The 19037-nt window shown below is 40.3% G+C and overlaps 1 protein-coding gene across 2 annotated transcripts in view; it reads left to right on the forward strand.

Moving 5' to 3' along the window:
• The first annotated feature begins 42 nt into the window (after window positions 1-42).
• Window positions 43-19037, forward strand: part of LOC144648448 (dmX-like protein 2) — a 36376-nt gene continuing 17381 nt past the window's right edge. For both annotated transcript variants that reach the window (XM_078508015.1, XM_078508064.1), the window contains exons 1-17: window positions 43-227; window positions 1065-1190; window positions 1383-1451; window positions 1572-1650; window positions 2208-2322; window positions 3556-3622; window positions 3741-3780; window positions 4381-4525; window positions 4938-5431; window positions 6199-8897; window positions 9522-9774; window positions 13786-13979; window positions 14882-15047; window positions 15589-15797; window positions 16722-16892; window positions 17663-17760; window positions 17872-18037. In XM_078508015.1, the coding sequence (XP_078364141.1) occupies window positions 135-227; window positions 1065-1190; window positions 1383-1451; window positions 1572-1650; window positions 2208-2322; window positions 3556-3622; window positions 3741-3780; window positions 4381-4525; window positions 4938-5431; window positions 6199-8897; window positions 9522-9774; window positions 13786-13979; window positions 14882-15047; window positions 15589-15797; window positions 16722-16892; window positions 17663-17760; window positions 17872-18037 (5184 nt within the window). In that variant the 5' untranslated portion in view covers window positions 43-134. The remainder of the gene's footprint in view (window positions 228-1064; window positions 1191-1382; window positions 1452-1571; window positions 1651-2207; window positions 2323-3555; window positions 3623-3740; window positions 3781-4380; window positions 4526-4937; window positions 5432-6198; window positions 8898-9521; window positions 9775-13785; window positions 13980-14881; window positions 15048-15588; window positions 15798-16721; window positions 16893-17662; window positions 17761-17871; window positions 18038-19037) is intronic.

Here is a 19037-nt window from a genome sequence, read left to right on the forward strand (position 1 = left end):
CTAGAAGGACCAGCGGACTAACCCATGAGTGTCTCTGTCGCAAGTCGAGGCAAATATGGCGGCCTGTGAGAGCAGGAACTGGAGTTTGTATTGTTTTTAACTCAAAGATGAGACTGTGGTTTGATCTGTAAAGGATGAAACTCCATCAAGTATTAACTGGAGCAACGAACACTTTCGATGACAAGGCTGCAATTGACGTTGGAAGTGTAGAGGATCACCCGTTCACGGTAAAGTGCAAATTAAATAATTCGATCTTGGTGATTTGTAAGCTTACTTTCGATCAAACAGTATGCACACAAATAACAGCAGATGTTAAACGTATGAATAATACAACTGCTGATAAATAAAAGAAAATAGCACTGTGCCCTGCAGCTAGTTTGAGATTGTCTTTTAAAATGAAAGAAATTTATAACAATTCCCGATATAAAACTCAACAACATGAGCTTTATTCAGAGAATTTTTGAAAACATTTTCCAATTTTTTCCTTTAGCTTAAAGCATATAAAACAAAAGTTCAGCATAAACGCTGAGACGTGTTGTTTTTTCAATCGATTTTGAAGTAATCCTTTTCTGACAAGTACATTTAATCAATTTACTGAAATTAAAACTACAGTAGCTGTAGACTGATATCTGACAAAAAATTAATAAAGAAAACCAAAATGTCAGTGAATGAAAGAATGATGTTACTTAATATCAGATTACTAAAAATCAGATTTGGTAAGGTCTTTAGTTTTGCCTGGGATCCTGGTTTTTTGATCAAGGCCTCCTAATGGCAAAGAAATTCTCCTGGCAAATTACGCAGGAAGTTATAACAAAACAATGATATAGTTTGAATCAGAGTGCTATAAAATGTTTCAATGGTCAGTCTTAACGTTGTGTATGAAATCTTCATCTAGTGCAAGTAAACTTATTAATCAAGTTGTGATCTGAATGCAATTTAGATTCAGGATAAGCTTATCCGTCCGGCCCTATCCCCCACCAGGGGGCAAGGAACTGAGAGAAGCTTATCCGAAATAGCAACTTATAATGACAATTGAATTGTGTTGTCTTTTTTTTTTGTGCCAGGCCTATGCATCTGGCTGTGATGTTGTTATTCTGTTGAGTGGATTTACCAGAGTGCAGATTATCCCTGGTTCATTGTACGGCTATAAAGAAGTCAGCTGCATTGACTGTTGTGATTCTGATGGAAAGGTACAGGATGCAGTGCTGCTTACATTAGTTCCTGTTGTTCATATTCAAAGCAATGTCACTTCTAATTTAACACTCAGTTTTCCAACCTGGAAAACCTCAGTGTTCCAACCTGGATGCTATCCTTTAGTGACAAATGTTCTCTCTCTTTAAATGGTGGTGTTAAAATTATGCAAAATAAATTTCATTTGACAGATTGCAGCATCTTATGGGAAGCAAGTTATAATATTTGAGGCAAGATCGGCGTCATCCAGCAATAATCATGTGAGTGTTTTCTAATGGCTTTTTAAAGGATGAATTGATAAAAACTTAATTTTTGAATGTTTAATCATCCAGTCCATTATTTTTGTTAAACGAATATTGATATTTTTTGCTTTTTTTAAGGGTTTTCCTTTTCATTGGGAAAAATCAGCAGAACTTTGTCTAAACTTCAGGATCACTTGTTTGTCGTGGAACCGAGAAGGTAATTATAGAGAATTTGGCTCATCCTTGGTGTAAAAACCTGTGAAACTCACAAGTGATGTAAAACAAAGAACGACCAAGACAATAAAGAAACAATGTATTTAAAGCAGGAAAACAATTGATTCAAAACAAAGAAAAATTTCACTAGTTTTTACACCAAGGCGAACCTGAAAATTCAATGATACATGTACATGTGGGTCTGCATGTTGCTGCATGTTAATATTATACCGTAATTATGCTAATTAAATTTACAATGAATAAAACAATCAATCATTATGTAGGCATTTATGGCTAAAAAAAGAAACAATCAGGTAATAAATCAATCGACAAAATTGATAGTCAGTCGCTTATGTCAACAAATCATTGTATACCTTTTGTTCAGTGACTCATACTATACAGAATGTCAAAAATAATTTTCAATTTGAAAAATAAATATTAAAGTTTCCCATTATATTACTAAAAATTAATTAAAAAAAATACAGGAGAACATTTTGAGCTTTCTTTTCTGCAATACATGTTAGTTACCACTGACATTTCTTGTATAATTGTATATTCCAGGTAAACGGCTGCTTGTGGGTGGTGACTTTATTCAGCTGTGGAGCTGTGAAGAGTATCATGAACAAAGAAACTTGTTAGAGGAGAATGTGTTCTGGACATGTATTTGGGCATGCAAGTATGTAACTATACCTTGCAATTTGATTTTTTTTTCTTTTGGCACAATTTGTTTTTTCTTTTTTCTGGTTTGACATGCCCTATTTACTCGAATAAGCGCCGCCCCCGAATAAGCGCCGCCCTCGAATAAGCGCCGCATCTGGGACAATAAAGTTAATAAGCACCGCCCCCGAATAAGCGCCGCAATCCCGATGCGGCGCTTATTTGAGAAATTCCGTTTAACTAAAAACAGCACTACATAGCAACTCTAAAACAAACTTGAAGATTTCTTTTCATCAAAAGTGATGTTTTGTAGTTCGAAGTAATTGTTTTACCGCTCGCACATTAGTTTTTCTATCCAACATTCTTACAAAACGCAGTTCTGTAAATGTGTGAAGGCCGCGAACTTTGCCAGAACAGCTAGCGCCTCTTCTCTCTTCAGCAAGAGACGAATACTGACAATCCAAAGATGCTATTTTCGATAACTACAAAATATAAGATTCTTTATGGCGTCCAAATTTTAAATAAGCGCCGCCCTCAAATAAGCGCCGCCCTCGATTAAGCGCCGCACTTGAGGCGCGAAAAATTTAATAAGCGCTGCGGCGCTTATTCGAGTAAATACGGTATGCATGGTAATATATGATAATGAATAGAAATTATATGAACATAAAATTGAACCCAGGACCAGCTGACAATTTGAGGTAGAATAATATAAAGGGAAGGGAAGTCCAAATAATTTCATTACCAGATATTCAAGGCAATCTGAAATAAACTAAGGAGAAATACACAATATTTTGGTTTTATTGCGAAAAATCATCATCACTTTGGTGTGAGGTACAGGAAAAAAAGGCACAGATTATATGTATCACAGTCAGATATGTAAGTTTGCAAAAGAATTTCAAGAATGCTTAGCTACAATGTTCAGGGTGAGATGCTATTTGCTGTACTCATTTTTTAAGAGAAAGCTACACGAATGCATGAAATGTTTAGGTCCAGTCAATTCAGTTCAATTTAATTCTATTTTTACTCATTACAAAAACTTTATAGTCAGTCAAACGTCGCACATGATTTGAGCTGCAGTTTACTGGCACAACTATTGCCTGAAAGACTGGATGCCCATCAAGAACCGCTAGTTCTCCGGCCTTCCTTTGAGTTTGCACTAATTTGTGCTGTAGTTACTTGATCTTTAATAAATAAATTATTGCTCTGAATCAAAATCGAATAATTATTAATTATGCTTTCCTCTTTCATTTAGGCCTTCTGTTCCAGTCCACCTTCTCCAGTTTTCTCCAGATGGGCAGTATTTTTCTTCTGTTGGAAAGGTACATTGTGTTTGAATGACAGGAATAATTATTTGTCCTTTCTTTTCCCGACTTTGTAATTAGATCCCTGTGCTAATGGTGGACACCTCTGTACTAATCAGTTTCTCTGTTATTTTAGCATGACCGACTTGTCAAAGTGTGGTTTGATAATAATCAAGGTAAGTGTCTATTGGTAGAGTGAAATTCTGTCAAGTTTATAATTTTTATAAAAATGTCATGTTCTTCTCAGTAATAATAGATGTACATACAACTACAGCTCTTGGTCATTGTCGTATGCCTAATAAAAATAAGCCAGCTGAAACTTTTTCTCAGATAAAGTCTAAAGGGTTACTACCACTATAAACATGATGGGGATGTTTTTCAGTGATGCCTCCACCCCCCTACCCCACCCATAAAGTGTACCACCCAGCATTTTGCCTGGTTGCCTTAATAGCAATTCACTGGTACTCCAAAACACATCTGGATGGAGAGATGTATTGTGGCAGGGGCTTGTAGTTAAAATGCCTTGCTTAAGAACGTATCACAAAAAACGCTGAGGTGCAGTGTCTGGGTAGTATCATCTTAGGTCTGCAATGCGTACAAAGTTCTAAACAGCTACCCAGCCCTCTGCACATAATGTGTACTCAGCACGCACTGAATACCCCATGTCTTCCAGTGCAAGGTACTGTGTTATTGACTAACCATTTGCATAAAACAATCACTGAGAGTTAAGTGGGAACATATTATAATTTTATTAAATCCTCTGGACATTTTTTTAGTCAATCCACAGTATGAGAATGAGGAGTTGCAGAACATGGACAAGTTTCAGAGCAATGGTATTTTAGACTACACGTTTGTGTACCTGGCACATCCTGGGCCCGTGACTGGAATTTCCTGGAGGAAAACCAGCAAATACATGCCTGTGTATGTAAATTTAAAATATTTTTTGGTGGAAAATTGCCTTTAAGTTTCCATTAATTTTAGCTTTTAAAAATGTTGAAGTTAACAATAGAGGATATACCTACCAACTAACTTTCATTTTGATGGCTGCTTTAATATTGTAAAGTACAGGGATAAAAGAGAATTACATTCCTGTCATCATCCGGGGGCAACTAGTTTTACGTGTCAGGCAAGTAACTTTTCATGGTTACTTGATCAGATAGCAAGGGTGCAGTCAAGCCATCTACCAACAAAAGTATGGTTTTAAAGCAAAAAAAAAAAAAAAAAAATTAAGACAAACTCATAACTGCCGTGGGCAACCAAGCTGAAATTCAAGATTTTTTCAATCCCTGTAAGTGGTGTTTTACTTATGGTTGTCATCATTTTTCTTTATCAGCTCTACTGTGGCTAACTGTCTGCTAACGTCCTGCACTGACAATGTTTGCCGCATCTGGTGCGAGTCAATCAAGCAAGGTGACCACAATGACTTACTTTCCCATCCCACAAAAAACCACCACAAGTGCTTGTGGCATTTATCCCAGCAGCCGAAAAAATCTCAAACAAAGGATGACCCATCAGCTGATCCTCTACTAAGATACCAACTATCGTCATCATTGCAATTTCACATTGCTGCCGCAGTGAATGCTTTGAGTGATATCCCTCTGCTGTCCTCGCTTGATTCCATTTCTAACAACAATCACAGCAGTTTTGTTCTGCATTGGTTGAACAACAAGGAGATCCAGTTTACTATGGCAGCCGAGTCCTGTCTCGGCGCTCCTGTGCTTGCTTTGGAAGTGCAGAGTGTTGATGTTAGTGATGACTCTTCGATGAGTGGTAGTGAGGCAGAACTTTTGGTGCCGAGTGATGATGATGTTTTAGATTCTCCCAAGCGTAAGTATTGAAATGGTGCCTTCAATAATTTTCAGCAAACAGTGAACTGAAAGTGACTTCCTAGACTTTTTAGGTTTCACCATTAGTATACTGTAAACAGGGCGAGAAAGGTCAAAAAGACAATTAATGAGTGGATCATGTGGAGGGTGGTCTCTGCTGTGGTGCTCCCTTTTTTCCCACCCTGTACCCTAAAATGGAGTGTGTTCTTTAGAAAACAGGTAGAAAAAAGTGTAGCTGTTAACGTAAAGTTTTCTTATTGCATAATTGGTGCAACCTACATTAATTGGAGTATTTGCAATCCAAAGTCCATTGTTACAGATTTTTGTGTACGAGATAGGAAAGAACAGTTTGTAAAAAATGGCATCCCTACTTTGTGTTTGGTCTTAAAAGTAAATAAGTATTTTCTCATGCTTAAACGTGCGATATTTCCACAGTAATTCGGGATTCCAGATAACGTTGTCTGCGGGAAATTGTCAACAGGCTGCTGTGTGCCTATCTGGGAATATCGGATTTAGGCACCTTTTGCTATTCATAACCAGCTTCCCCGAAACACTCTTTCTAGCGTATCTCGCGTTCTGTTTAAGATTTTGCAATTATTCTTCCGACAAATGATTTACGAAAGTGTTTTCTCTAACTAAAGAGCAAAAAAAAAAAAAAAATGAAATGTTGACAATTTTGACCAGACAGTTACCTTAACTGAATAGTGTTTTTATGATAAAGCAATTTGTCAACCCCTAAAATAGTCTCTTTTTTCTTTTATTTTCAAGCATCACCTGCTGTATCCCGCAAGAAGGAGAAACATACTCCAGAGAGGACTAAAGAATTTAAAGTACCATTTTCACCAAGACCCAGAACTCCTCTGGATTACTTGAAACACCTCCAAGATGACACATTAAGTGACATTGAAGAATCAAGTACTTATGCTGTAGTTGTGTCATCCTGTATTGGAAATCTTCTCCACGAGTGGTATAACAGTCCAGACACGCTTCTCGCTGTCCATCCAGTTGATGGCTCACTGTTAGTGTGGCTTGTTGAATGGCTTGACGTTCAGAATGGTGTTCCGTACAGACAGCCTCAAGTTAGCTTTCTATCGCGAATTCCGAATGTCCTTCCTCCCGCCGATGCAAACTCACTGTTGAACAAACTCATTGTGTATTGCCCTAGGGAGGACAAAGTTAGGGCTCTGAGAAATGTCATGTTAAATAAGAGCGACTTTGTATCTGCAGGCCAGAGAATAGCAACGAAAGCTGGTGGCATGGCACTGAACATTTCCCGATCAAGTTATGGCAGTTTAACAGGAGGAACACATCCCTCAGCGATCATGATTTCAACACACAGGGATGGCGCGCTGAATCTCTGGCAACTTGCGTTTGCAGACAACTCATCATTTTCTACTGTAGTTAGTGTTTCTCATCACGCACGCAGGTGTGGACATAGGTATCCTATTACTAACATTTTAGCGCATCCAGAATTACCTCTGATGCTTTCAACATCGAGCCATGAGATGGAAGCACGAAAGGGAGAAGATAGCTGGAATAATATGGATTTGCTAAATCTATTGGATGACAACAAAGGCAAATCTCGAAAGGTACACTGCAATGAACTTATTGTGTGGAAGGTGGAGAGCGTGTCGCCCTTACGACAGAGTGGCGGAGTAATGGAGTTGACACGCGTAAACTCATCGCGTCCGAATGCTTTTATGAACATAGCCTGGGTTCCAACCTTATTCTCACACTCACTGATTTCATTTGACAGTAACACCTCAATTCCGCCCCATGCCGTGGCCCCTTGTGCGTGTTTCTTGGCCTTAGATGGAACTTGTTACAGATTTTACCAAGTCATCCTTGATGCCAGAACTTTGCAAGGCTACATTTCCAGCAACAAGTCCAGGACACGCTCAACTCTGTACTCCAGTGGCAGCGAAGGAAGTCTAGACTCGCTAGACTTTGAGAGCCCAAGTAACTCAGTTCCTATTGAATGCTTCATTGAGTCAATAGTGAGCCGGCAGTCTGGAGCGACACCTGGCTGTATTCTAAAGCTTTGCTCGTTAGCTGATTCTAAAGATGTCCTACGAGAGCCACTTTTGCTTCACGTTTTCACTGAGAGCTCTGTAAAGTCGTCTTGTTTCTTTTCGTACGAGAAACAGAGCAGTGAAAATGAGGAAGACCAACAACAAAGTTCACATAAATCCGAGGACAGTTTTTACGTTGTTGGTGTAGAAAACATCGTCAGTGAAGACAAGGATATTGTGTCTATGATTTACATGTGGCAGGTCACGGTCACTGCCACGAAACCAGAAGTAAACATCAAGGGATCTACCGGCTTAGAGTCTATAGCAGCATACCCCGAGGTTATACAGCCTATCAGTAGAAGCAGCAGTAGCGCGTCCAACCGAAGTGCGAGCCCCCTAAACTTACCACAGTCAGGGCACGTGAGCAGTAGTATTGTGTCAAGGAGTGTGTGCTGTCAGAGACTTCCACTTCCAAATGGAACAACAGTCACCACAGCCACAAGGGCGGCAGATAAGATGTCTTCCTCTGCAGTAAATCCAACATGTCCCGCACAGTATCTCTTCACCTCGTCTTGTTCAGACGGGAAAGTTAGGTTCTGGTCTTGCAGGGAAATTGTCTCTGAGAACCAGTTTGTGTGGGAAGAGACCTCGTGGCTGTCAGATGGACGGAAACGTGCTCATTCAACGAAACAGTCGGATGGACGCGTTTTGGGATTGGATGCTCCTGGCGAGGTGCTTTCTCTTAGTTGTGCGTATACTGGGAGAATTGCCACACTTTGCAGGAAATCTGAAGTCCAAGGAGATGAGAAGCCTGACCTGTCAGTCTGCATTTGGGAGAATGGGTCTTCTGGAGGAATGGATTGGGTCCTTGAGGATACTTTAAAACTTGATTGCAAGTTTGCTACTGATAACTCACAGATTCGTCTGGAATGGACGTCAGCTGAAGACGGCTCGTATGTCCTGACAGTTTGTATCGGAAGTGAAGTGTTCATTCTCGGCTGTGCGTCAAGAATAGCTAACACATCTGTGAGAGGGGAGAGCTCTTCCAATGCTAAAGAAACGTGGCTGCTTCTTCACAGTGTCCATTTAACATCAGAAAATAAATGGCAGCTGCTGACCAGAGCGTTGTCCTGGATCCGCAATGGAGTCCTTGTGGTTGGGCTTGGCACCGAGATGCAGGTCTATTCCCAGTGGAAAGCTGTGAAGGATGGCACCCTCTCCCCCTCAGACACCATGACATTTGCTCCTACGGCAACTCTGCAGAAAGTCAGCGAAGCATCCCGGGGTGGGACAGGCAAACTTGTACCTCTATCATTGGCTCCAGGTAGCGGGATTGGTCTGTTTGAAGCAGCTGCCACCATAGCTCCTGTTTTACCACAGTTTCATCCCAAGCATCTGATGGAACTCATGAACTTTGGCAAGCTGAGGAGAGTCCGAGCTATATTGCATCATTTGGTAAGAATTACGACAAGCGTTTACGACTACATCTTACAATTAGAAACATTAACGTACAATGTGATCGGAACCTGCGCAGTCCTACACCCTGTAGCTTAGACAATACATAATTGTGTTATTAATAACTTGCAGCGGCCATAGTTTTGGTTGATGACTGTTGGTGCGTTTACAGTCAACCCTCTCCTAACGGACACCTCTATAAGACGGACTCCTAGTGTTACCGTTTTTCGGTCATTTTACTGAAACTAAAAAGATGGATATCTACCTCGCTGAGATGAACAGTTGGAGCCGGCGCCAACGGCGTCCGTTTTAGAGAGAGTTGACTGTAAAACATTTTGTTAGCTTTCAAACATTTACGTTGAACTCTTGTTTATTAACCAAGTTGTAATTACGGTAGTTTTAAAACGTATTTTCTTGTGTTAAAAAAAGTTAAAAGACTATAATATATATACAAATAAAAACCAGACTAAAAAGACTAGACTAAAAAGTCATCATTAGCTGAAAACGTTTGGTTTTTAGTTGTTTATAAATTATAGCCTTTTAACTTTTTTTAAACATTTTATCCTCTTCGCGAACATTATGTTGAGTATTTTCTTGTCATTTTAAAATATGGTGCGTTTTCAGGTGTGCTGTGTGGTTGGACGTGAAGCCATGGAAGCAGCAGCAAAAGCTCTTGACCAGTCCTCGCACAGCAGGCCCCGCCTCAGCAGTATGAGCAGTATGAAGAGTATTGGGAACGTGTCAAGCGCGAGTGAGCCAGATCTTAATGGAATGGAGGGAGACGAGAAAGAAGGAGCACTGTCTGTTCCGCCATTACCATTGTATGCTCTCCTTGCTGCTGATAAAGACACAAGTGGCAGTGGATCTGCAACTACAGGTATTGTAGCATCCTCCTGTATTTCGTCTGTGCGCTGACCACATTGGCATCCTTATTATCCTTTCTGTTAATTGATATGGTTTCTTTTGGAAATGGAGTGTCACGCAATCCTACCTCCAGTAACGCAAATGTGGTCTAGTGAGTGACAGGAATTTATGAGTACGGAGAGAATTCCTAGGGTTGGCAGCGGTGTACATCATTTTTGTTTTTTCTGATAACATTTTGTCTTAGTTTAGCTGGTTTCTTTTTCTCATTATATTTCACAGACTCCGTTCGAAATATATGAGAAAACAGATGGTAGGAATTTCCCAGTTAGTGCTTCAAACCACTTTTTAACGCTAAAAATATAAGGGGTACCCCCTTAAAAGCAAAACAAGGGCCTGGGTCTACCTATAAGGCCCTGGTGCCTAGGTCCCGCGGACCCATGATCCTTCACTGGCTTTTTTTCCTTGTGCTTCAAACCCTACGGTAAGTATTTGCCCTTTATCTTGTATTTTTGCTAATTTTTTACCTTTTCAGGCTATTCCTCTGTGTTTTTGGCACAGTAGGTTTCTTTTTAGCGATATTTTGTCGCTCTTCAGATATATTGCATCACTGAAGATATCCATTTGGCAACACAAAGTCGCGTAGAAGGACTCGTTGCTGGTCGCCATCTTCCCGCCGAAACTGTTTCGGCGTCTGCCTGAAATACGTGATGAATGGTCCTGCCAAACGACGCAAAGACCTTTCACGTAGAAGACGATGATACTCTTTAGGAGATTCTTCTCTCGCCCGAGAGTCTTTACGAGCGAATAGACTCGCTGCGAACAAGTTCAGTCTGATGATATGTCGATTTATATGGCTAATGACTCGTCAGGATAGAAATTCAGCGAACCTTTGGCGACCGATAAGTCATTTGGACTTCTGCTGCGCCCGTTCGGGCACCTGTGGAGCCTATTTAGGCACCCATAGAGCCTATTCAGGCACCAATATTGCCTATTCAGGCACCAATATTGCCTATTCAGACACCAATATTGCCCATTGAGGCACCAATAGAGCCCATTGAGGCACCAATATTGCCTATTCAGGCACCAATAGAGCCCATTGAGGCACCAATAGAGCCTATTCAGGCATCTGTAAAGCCTATTTTAGGCACCCGTCGAGCTTATTAAGGAACAAACCTAGTCTGATAGACATCTAAAGAAGCTGGGAACTTAATGCAGTCTTATAGTGATGGCACTCTCGTAGAGACCATTTAGGAACAAACAGAGTCTGATAAGACATAACTGACGAAGCTGCAAACTTTGAGTAGTATTACAGTGATGATAATGGCCTGTTCGACTCACTTCCAATTCAACCTCCTGGAAACCATTATCCTCTTTACCCAAATTTGTGGATACTAACTTTTGGAAATATATATATATATAAGCTATATCTTCTTATTATGGAAGATTGGGAACTCCTGAAGTGGATGCACTATCTGCTCCCAAAACTTGATCAGCAATTGTCAAATCAAGTTCCCCTTTGAATGAGATATCCTGTCCAAGAAAGGGACAAGGATCAATGTTCATTGTTTGCCTTGACTTCTAGAATGCCACTGGCCCCATGTATGGCCTTCACGATTGTATCGAAAATGATTGAGCTCCAACTTATGTGATAATAAAAGTAACCATGCTGCAAGCTTTACCTGCTGGCAGAGCAAATGCTTTTCTGTCTATTTTGAGACATCAGACAGATAAAAGAAACTTAATTTTACCACAGTAAATTTGTTCAAAATTACTATAAAAACTATAAACTATAGCTCTTTTTGTGTTCTTTTCACAAAAGCTGCAAAGCTACCCTCAAGCTGTCACCAAAAAAGGGAGATGAAAAGATATGGCGCATTATACAGTCAATACTTTATTAAACAAAGTTATATAGTTCCTTTTGTTTTGTAACAAACATCAAGGAGACAGCTTGACTTATTATCAATCCACTTGATATGTGTATTTGCACCGTTCCAAACTTAGTTGCCAGAATTAGCGTTGACGACGATCAAAAGGTGAAGTCAATTAGACTCGCACAGTACAATTACTCCTAGCGCCTTGTGACTTAAAAATCGCCCCATAATCGTACCGTGTATTCTCCACATCATTACGGGTTCTCAGAAATGAGCCTTCGGTTTTTAATATACCATCCCTATACGTCTCCACCTTTACCCACATATCGGGTCAGGAGGCTCTTTTATTATTCCAGCACTTCATAGGTTACCACGAAAAGGATCTTTATGAAAGATTTCCCTTTTCACGATACGATTTTTTTCACGAAAGCTCGTTTTTCCTGGTACCAAAAACCTAGGACCCATGTGTCTAGTGATAGACCCGATCAAATGAAGTTCAATATTGTACCGAACCTTTCCAGACGGAAAACATCAGTTGCTTTAAAGCGTCGCTTTTACCAGGAGTTTTTATGTCAAGTACATTTTTTAAGGACTCGTTCATTTCAGTTCTCGTTACGAGTTTTTCAAAATTTGATATGTTCGGGTTCAAGACCCGCCCATTCGGCCTGTGTTTGGCCCTACAGAATTGATTAAGCCTCTTTCAACTTTCTTCAAGGGAAAGTCTATTCAAGTCCTTATAAACCTGGACGATATTCTTCCTTTGACTTCGACAACTAAAGGAAGTCGTCAAAACACTCTGAAGTGGTTCTCCACCAGTCCTTAAGGTTCAGATTCAGACAAACCTACTGAAGCATGTTTTGCCGGTCTTTGACCAAGGCAAAAAGCTTTCTCACAAATAATGTCTTGAACGATATTTAGTTATTTTATCTTTTTAGGAACATACATTCTGTCAACAGTTTAGTTGTTAATTTCAATTAGACTGCCCCACAAACCGTTATAACGCATTGTGGGCTGGCTAGAAAATTTTTATGTGGGCAGCGGGAATGGACAGTCATATTTTAAAGCTATGCTAGTGTGTGTTGCTTCTACAATAGCAGCCGCCAGTATATTTCTCACACTTACTTTTTGCATTAGATGACCTATTGGTCTTGTGCTTAAACTGCATTCAGCACATTTTACTGTTATCCCATGTTTAATTTAAACCTTGCTATGGAGGTTTTTTTCCTCAAGGTAGATGTAACAGCCGTTCTACACTGACATCGAGGTTTTTCCTCTCATTTAAGTTTACATGAAAACTGGCTGTGTTATGATTTTTTAATTGCTCATACAAGTGGCGTTAAAAACTACCATTTGTTTTCTCATATATTTCGAACGGAGTCTGTGAAATATAATGAGAATTATACTAGGGCCGCCAAGCGGCCTGAAGTAATAATTCGGATTATATAAACAGACGAAGTGAGAAATATATGAGGTTCCCACCCTTCACCCTTCCCTGGTGTATTTATAGGGTGTTGCTTTGCCTGTCTATTCCATGGCGTCAAAAAGCCAGTGAAGGATCATGGGTCCGCGGGACCTAGGCACCAGGGCCTTATAGGTAGACCCAGGCCCTTGTTTTGCTTTTAAGGGGGTACCGCTTATATTTTTAGCGTTAAAAAGTGGTTTGAAGCACTAACTGGGAAATTCCTACCATTTGTTTTCTCATATATTTCTCACTTCGTCTGTTTATATAATCCGAATTATTACTTCAGGCCGCTTGGCGGCCCTAGTATAATTCTCATTATCCGTATATCAATTTGTTTCATTGGATGTTAATAGAGAATGAACCAAGCGCAAAAAAGCAAAAAGCACAATGCGTTCAAGAAAGAATTTAATTTAACAGTTTTAACATTTGATCTTTTAATAATGACGTAAATATTTCTTTGATAGTTTATCGTTTAAATATTTTTTAACATTTTATCTGTACTTGTAAAGCGCTTTTAGAATATATTATTATTTTAACATCAAATAAATATTCAAAATTATAGTTAGTTATTATTGAGGAAAATATCCATACATGTAGTATGGTTGCTTCAAATACTGCGAGTGTTTGAAATTCAGGTTGACAATTGTTTAGTGACCAGGCATTTACTAAGAGATCCTCACTGTTTTTCTAGCTGACTCAGTAGATGGAACACAAGGGACTTTAGCAGATGAGACTGATTACAGTGCCCTGTTTGAAACACCACGATATGGCTCCAGCTTTGATTCAGACGATGAGGACAACAGATTCTTGGACAAGAAGAGAACCAAAAGCAGTCCAACACACGTGGCACAGGCTGGGAGTCCTGTACACTTTGGCTTGGCACAGGTTTGTAATAGTGGGACAGTAGTGTGACAGTACGATACAGTTTGTATGAAGTAGTTAGCCTTGTAATCACTCAGCATCTTCCAAATTGCGTACATAATATCGTTCTGCATGAAATAAAACAACGTTAGCTTGCACATATGCGCTTGCTAATACGATGTATATCAGATTAAGAACGACGATAAAATTGAGATCGTACTCACGATTTTGATAGACGCGAAAACACTAGAAAGACAGACGTGAAAATGGCGGGAAACTAATGGTCACGTGGCCATCTCTGCCGATTCCCCTATTGCCGTATCCATGTCGCCAAAAGTCTGTTATTATGACAATTAACCAAGCAGACACTGTGCGAACATAGATTGTATAATACAGTTACCTGAAAAGCATGTTTGGGATAGACCTTATCACGGTTTTCGACGCCATTTTGATGAGTAGGTAAAGCGGGTAGAAATTACAGTGTTTAAATAGGAATCCGACGGCAAATATCTTTTACTAAAATTGAAGCAGTTCTGGATAACTTATGAATTGTATAGTTACTGTTAAGATACTAGCAAAAGATTTTTTCCCGCGAACCGCGTCAATTTTCATAAAAAATATAGACAAATGTATGGGAAATTAAAAACGTAACTGAACGCTTACTAGCCCAGTTACATACCTCAAACTCGGCGAATAAAAACTTTTGCCTAGTATCTTAACTTAACAATTCATAAGTTGTCCAGAATTCAAGTTTTGTAACAAATATTTGCCGTCGGATTCCCATACAAACACTGTAATTTCTACCCGCTTTTCCTACCCGTCAAGATGGCGTCGAAAATCGTGATAAGGCCTATTATTTGGGTTTTGTATTACTGCATTTTGCCTCTTGCTCATCTTTGTGCTGTTTTTGTCTATATATATTTTAGGCTCGATTGCTTTCCTATCAACTCACAAAGAAACCCCTTCCAGGCTTGACCAGTATTGAACAACTGGAATTGTTAGCCTTGGCAGATACGTTTGCCTCAGCCAAGCTTGACTTGGAAGAAAGTCCTGGCTCTATTGAGAGAGGAGTCAAGTTTGCAAAGAAGGACGGTATGTTAGAAAAAGTTTCGAATTTTTGTGCGCACCTGAGACGCTGGGACACCAACACAAAATTCATGTGAGCTTTCCTTCGACGAACGCGAAAAAAAGAGTAAGATCTTCAAGTGTTTATGAAGATGTAGTCACCACCTTTTTTTCTTTGTGCATATGGCTACCAGTAGTGGGAGACGCGGTGGTCTAATGGTTAGCGCGCTCGACTCCGAGTCGAACGGCCCGGGTTCGAGGCCTGGCTGGGGCGCTGTGTTGTGTTCTTGGGCAAGACACTTTACTCTCACAGTGCCTCTCTCCACCCAGGTGTATAAATGGATACTGGCGAATTTACTGCTGGGGGGTAACCCTGCGATGGACTAGCATCCCATCCAGGGTGGAGTAGCAATACTCCTAGTCGCTTAATGCTACGGAAACCAGGATAAGCTCCGGCTGTATGGGCCACTTGGCTCGGACACAGACTTTACCCTACCTTATGGCTACCAGTAACGTAATTACACATTCATTAAAGCTGAGTTGATCAAACTGTTTCTTTTCTCCCCAGATGAAAGTTACAGTAGCATTGGCGGTCTAATGGGAGGCCCTGGTGGGGGAGGGGGTGGGTATGCTACAACAGGAAGCATTGGTGCCACAGCAGGGAGTGGTGGGGATGCTGTTGATGAGTGTGGACTGCGCTTTTTACTTGCCATGAGACACCATACCTGCCTGATGAGGTCACTACCCCCTAAACACAGAGCGGTACTGGAGGAAAAGGTATGTGGAAAGTCCCGTTACTAACACTCAACCTCACCTTCCCTGGGTGAACATTCTCTTCTGCTGAGCAGCTGAGACTCGCCTTCCCTGACTAGACTCTCTTCTACCCAGAGCAGAGACTTGCCTCCTTTAGGCAGACACTAAGTGTTAGGGACACCCACTTCTGCAGATCAAACACTCGTCTCCTAATCAGACACTTAAGTTATCTGAGGAGGCATTCACGTCTGCTGAGCAGACACTTAGATACCCTAAACAGACACTCATCTACCATAAGCAGGCACCTAACCTTACCTAGGCAGACACTTGAAATGCTAAGTAGACACTCACCTCCCCTAGCCCCCAACTTACTTTTTTTAAGCAGACACTCACTTCTGCTGAGCAGACACTCATCTTGCAATTGCACACTCACTAGTATAATGCCAAGCAGACACTGATCTCCCACACCCATTAACTCTAAGCAGACACTTGCAATCTCTTAGTAGGCATTTACTTCTCCTGAGCGGAATACACAACCAGGGCTGCAAATATTTTTTTTCACTTGAAAGGACATATGTCCTACGAAGACACCATCTTGGTCGGACAAAACAAAATTTTGGTCGGACATCACCAAGAACAAAATGTTAAATTTTATCCATTGTTGGCGTAAAATGATTTACGATCACAAAATTTTGTCCAGACATCATGTCCGATCACACTTGGGATTTCGTCAGACATGAGCACATTTTGGTCGGCCAATGTCCGATGACCGACTGTTATTTGCAGCCCTGCACAACTTTCCTAAGCCGACCGGTCTTCATATACCCTAAGTATACACTCATCTTCCCATACTCAGTAATGCTAAGTAGACACTCATGCCCCTACCCTAAGCAGGCACACAACTTCCTTGAGCTGACACTAACTCTGGTATGTGTTGAATTGTCGTAGGGTTTGTCCTCTTCATACTATGGCTGGGCTTTCCATTCTGAATCTGAAGAAGAACTGTTAGCCATGGTTCCACCGGTACTGAGAGGTGAAGCCATATGGACAGAACTGAGGAAATACGGCATTGGATGGTGGGTCAGAAGTAACGACACACTGAGAAGGCTCATCGAGAAGGTAATCACTCTAACCCCAAAAAGAAAATCTCCTACAGTCGAACCTCACCTTATGGACATCTCTATAATACGGACACCTCCCTAATACGGACAGTTCTCTTGGTTCGAAAGAGACCAATATTCATATAAATTCTACCTACGAATACCTCCACAATACGGACGCTCTTCCCCGTCTTTTTAGTGCCCGTATTAAAGATGTTCGACTGTGTCTGATAACTAAGAGTAGGGCTTACATGAGTAATCTCGAGTGTTTGCATCAAGCTATGCAAACACAAAGCGGCCGTTTTCTATTTCTATTTTTGTTATGAATTAAAGCCAGCAAAACGCAATAATTTTTCACAACATTGTTCACATAGCCTTATGCAAAACGACTTAAATTACAACCGATCAGAACGCATGTTATCCGATCGAAATTTTATAAAACAACCTGTGAAGGTTATCTGAAAAAAAAAAAGGCGCGCTTTCTCCAATGTTACAGATTCCAGTCTTTTTGCAGCCTGTTTTTTATTATGGCTTTCATTTGACTACATAAGTTGCTAAATAATCGTAAAACTCTCTTTACAGCAGTGTACCTGTTCAAGTTAGAATATTCTTGAATAAGACTAGTCTGACGTTTCGACAACCTGCTGACTTCCACTCAGGTTATCAAAACGTCATTTACCAACAACATTCTTTTTCTCATGCGGACTTGGCATCTCTGTTACATGTCGTAGCTGTTTCTCAAGTACATACAACCCTTTATTTAAATGTCGCGAATTTTGTTCCTTTCAGACTGCCAAGGCTCAGTTCTCAAAGAAACAGGAACCCATTGATTGCGCACTGTTTTACTTGGCGATGAGAAAGAAGAATGTAATTTGTGGATTGTATAGGTTTGTTGTAGTTTTCATTTTAAGTTTGTGAGATTTTTCTGTCAGCAATTTTTTTTGGCAGTTGAGCATGTTATAGCGTTGTGATTTTAACTCTTCTTCTTTTTATTGCAGAACTGTCAGAGATTCCAAGATGTCACAGTTCTTTGCTCGTGACTTCACTCAAGACCGATGGCGTAAGGCAGCTCTTAAAAATGCCTACTCTCTGTTGGGCAAACAGAGATTTGATCATGCTGCAGCGTTTTTTCTCCTGGCAGGCTCCTTGTGGGATGCGATGCAGGTGCCTAAAACCTGTTCTTGCTTTGTTTTACAAACTACAAAAGAACCTCTACTTCAGGGCGCAGTTGTTCAAAATGTGGTTAACGCTATGTTCAACGCTTTCGAGTAGATACGTCTTGACAAAAACATACGCTATCCATTAGACGGTGATTCATGTGGCGGATAGCGTTTTCCATCCTTTAAACGACTGGGGCCAGGATTCTACGTTACAGTCCTGGTAAAGGGACTATGTCACGGATTTTACCAGATTTTTGAACCGTCAAAATTTATATTTGTGTCGCAGGAAACCTAAAAATAAAAGTCCATTTTTATTAAAAATTGCTATATTAGAGCACTGTAATCGTTAACGAGCATCGTTGGGTGTGGACGGCTAAGATGGAAACGGATTGCAATTTAGAAAAATAAGGCAAACGTTTTCAAGATGTTTTCGCGCGTCTTCGAAATATCGATATTTATAGCCGTAGCCTGATTTATATCCGCAAATTGAGGTTTATTCCTATAGATGTTCAATGATATTGTTTATTTAGGGTTAAGTTGCGTACCACTAATTTCAGAACATTTTAGACCAAAAATCTGCGAAATCCCCGTGACATAGTCCCTTTAACAAAGGAATGCTTCATTTAACACCGGTAGATGGTGTAAACCTGTGGCTTCTAGTCACTTAGTTCTGGTCTCAGCGTCATATGAACTTTACATTTGTAATCTTGAGTACAGAAACGCTTTACATACGTTTGTATCCCCCAGTAGCACGCTACTTACCATAAGGGTACCCTTAGACGCTGCCTCTAGAAAGCCCCGTTATGGGAGATTTGAGAGGTTAAGCATGACGTTTACGGCAAACGGCAAAAATAATTCTGATTTTGCTCGCTTTTTCTTTAGCACTTAAATAAAGCCAGTCAAAAAATAGGAAAAAGATCCCTTAATCACAGTGAATGCAAACAATTTCCCTAAATTGTACAAACGGCTAAAATCAAACACCAAAACTTCGATTTTTGCCGTTT

The sequence above is a fragment of the Oculina patagonica genome, chromosome 1 (assembly GCF_052425735.1).
Source record: "Oculina patagonica isolate OP01 chromosome 1, crgOcupat, whole genome shotgun sequence".
NCBI classification, from domain to species: domain Eukaryota; kingdom Metazoa; phylum Cnidaria; class Anthozoa; order Scleractinia; family Oculinidae; genus Oculina; species Oculina patagonica.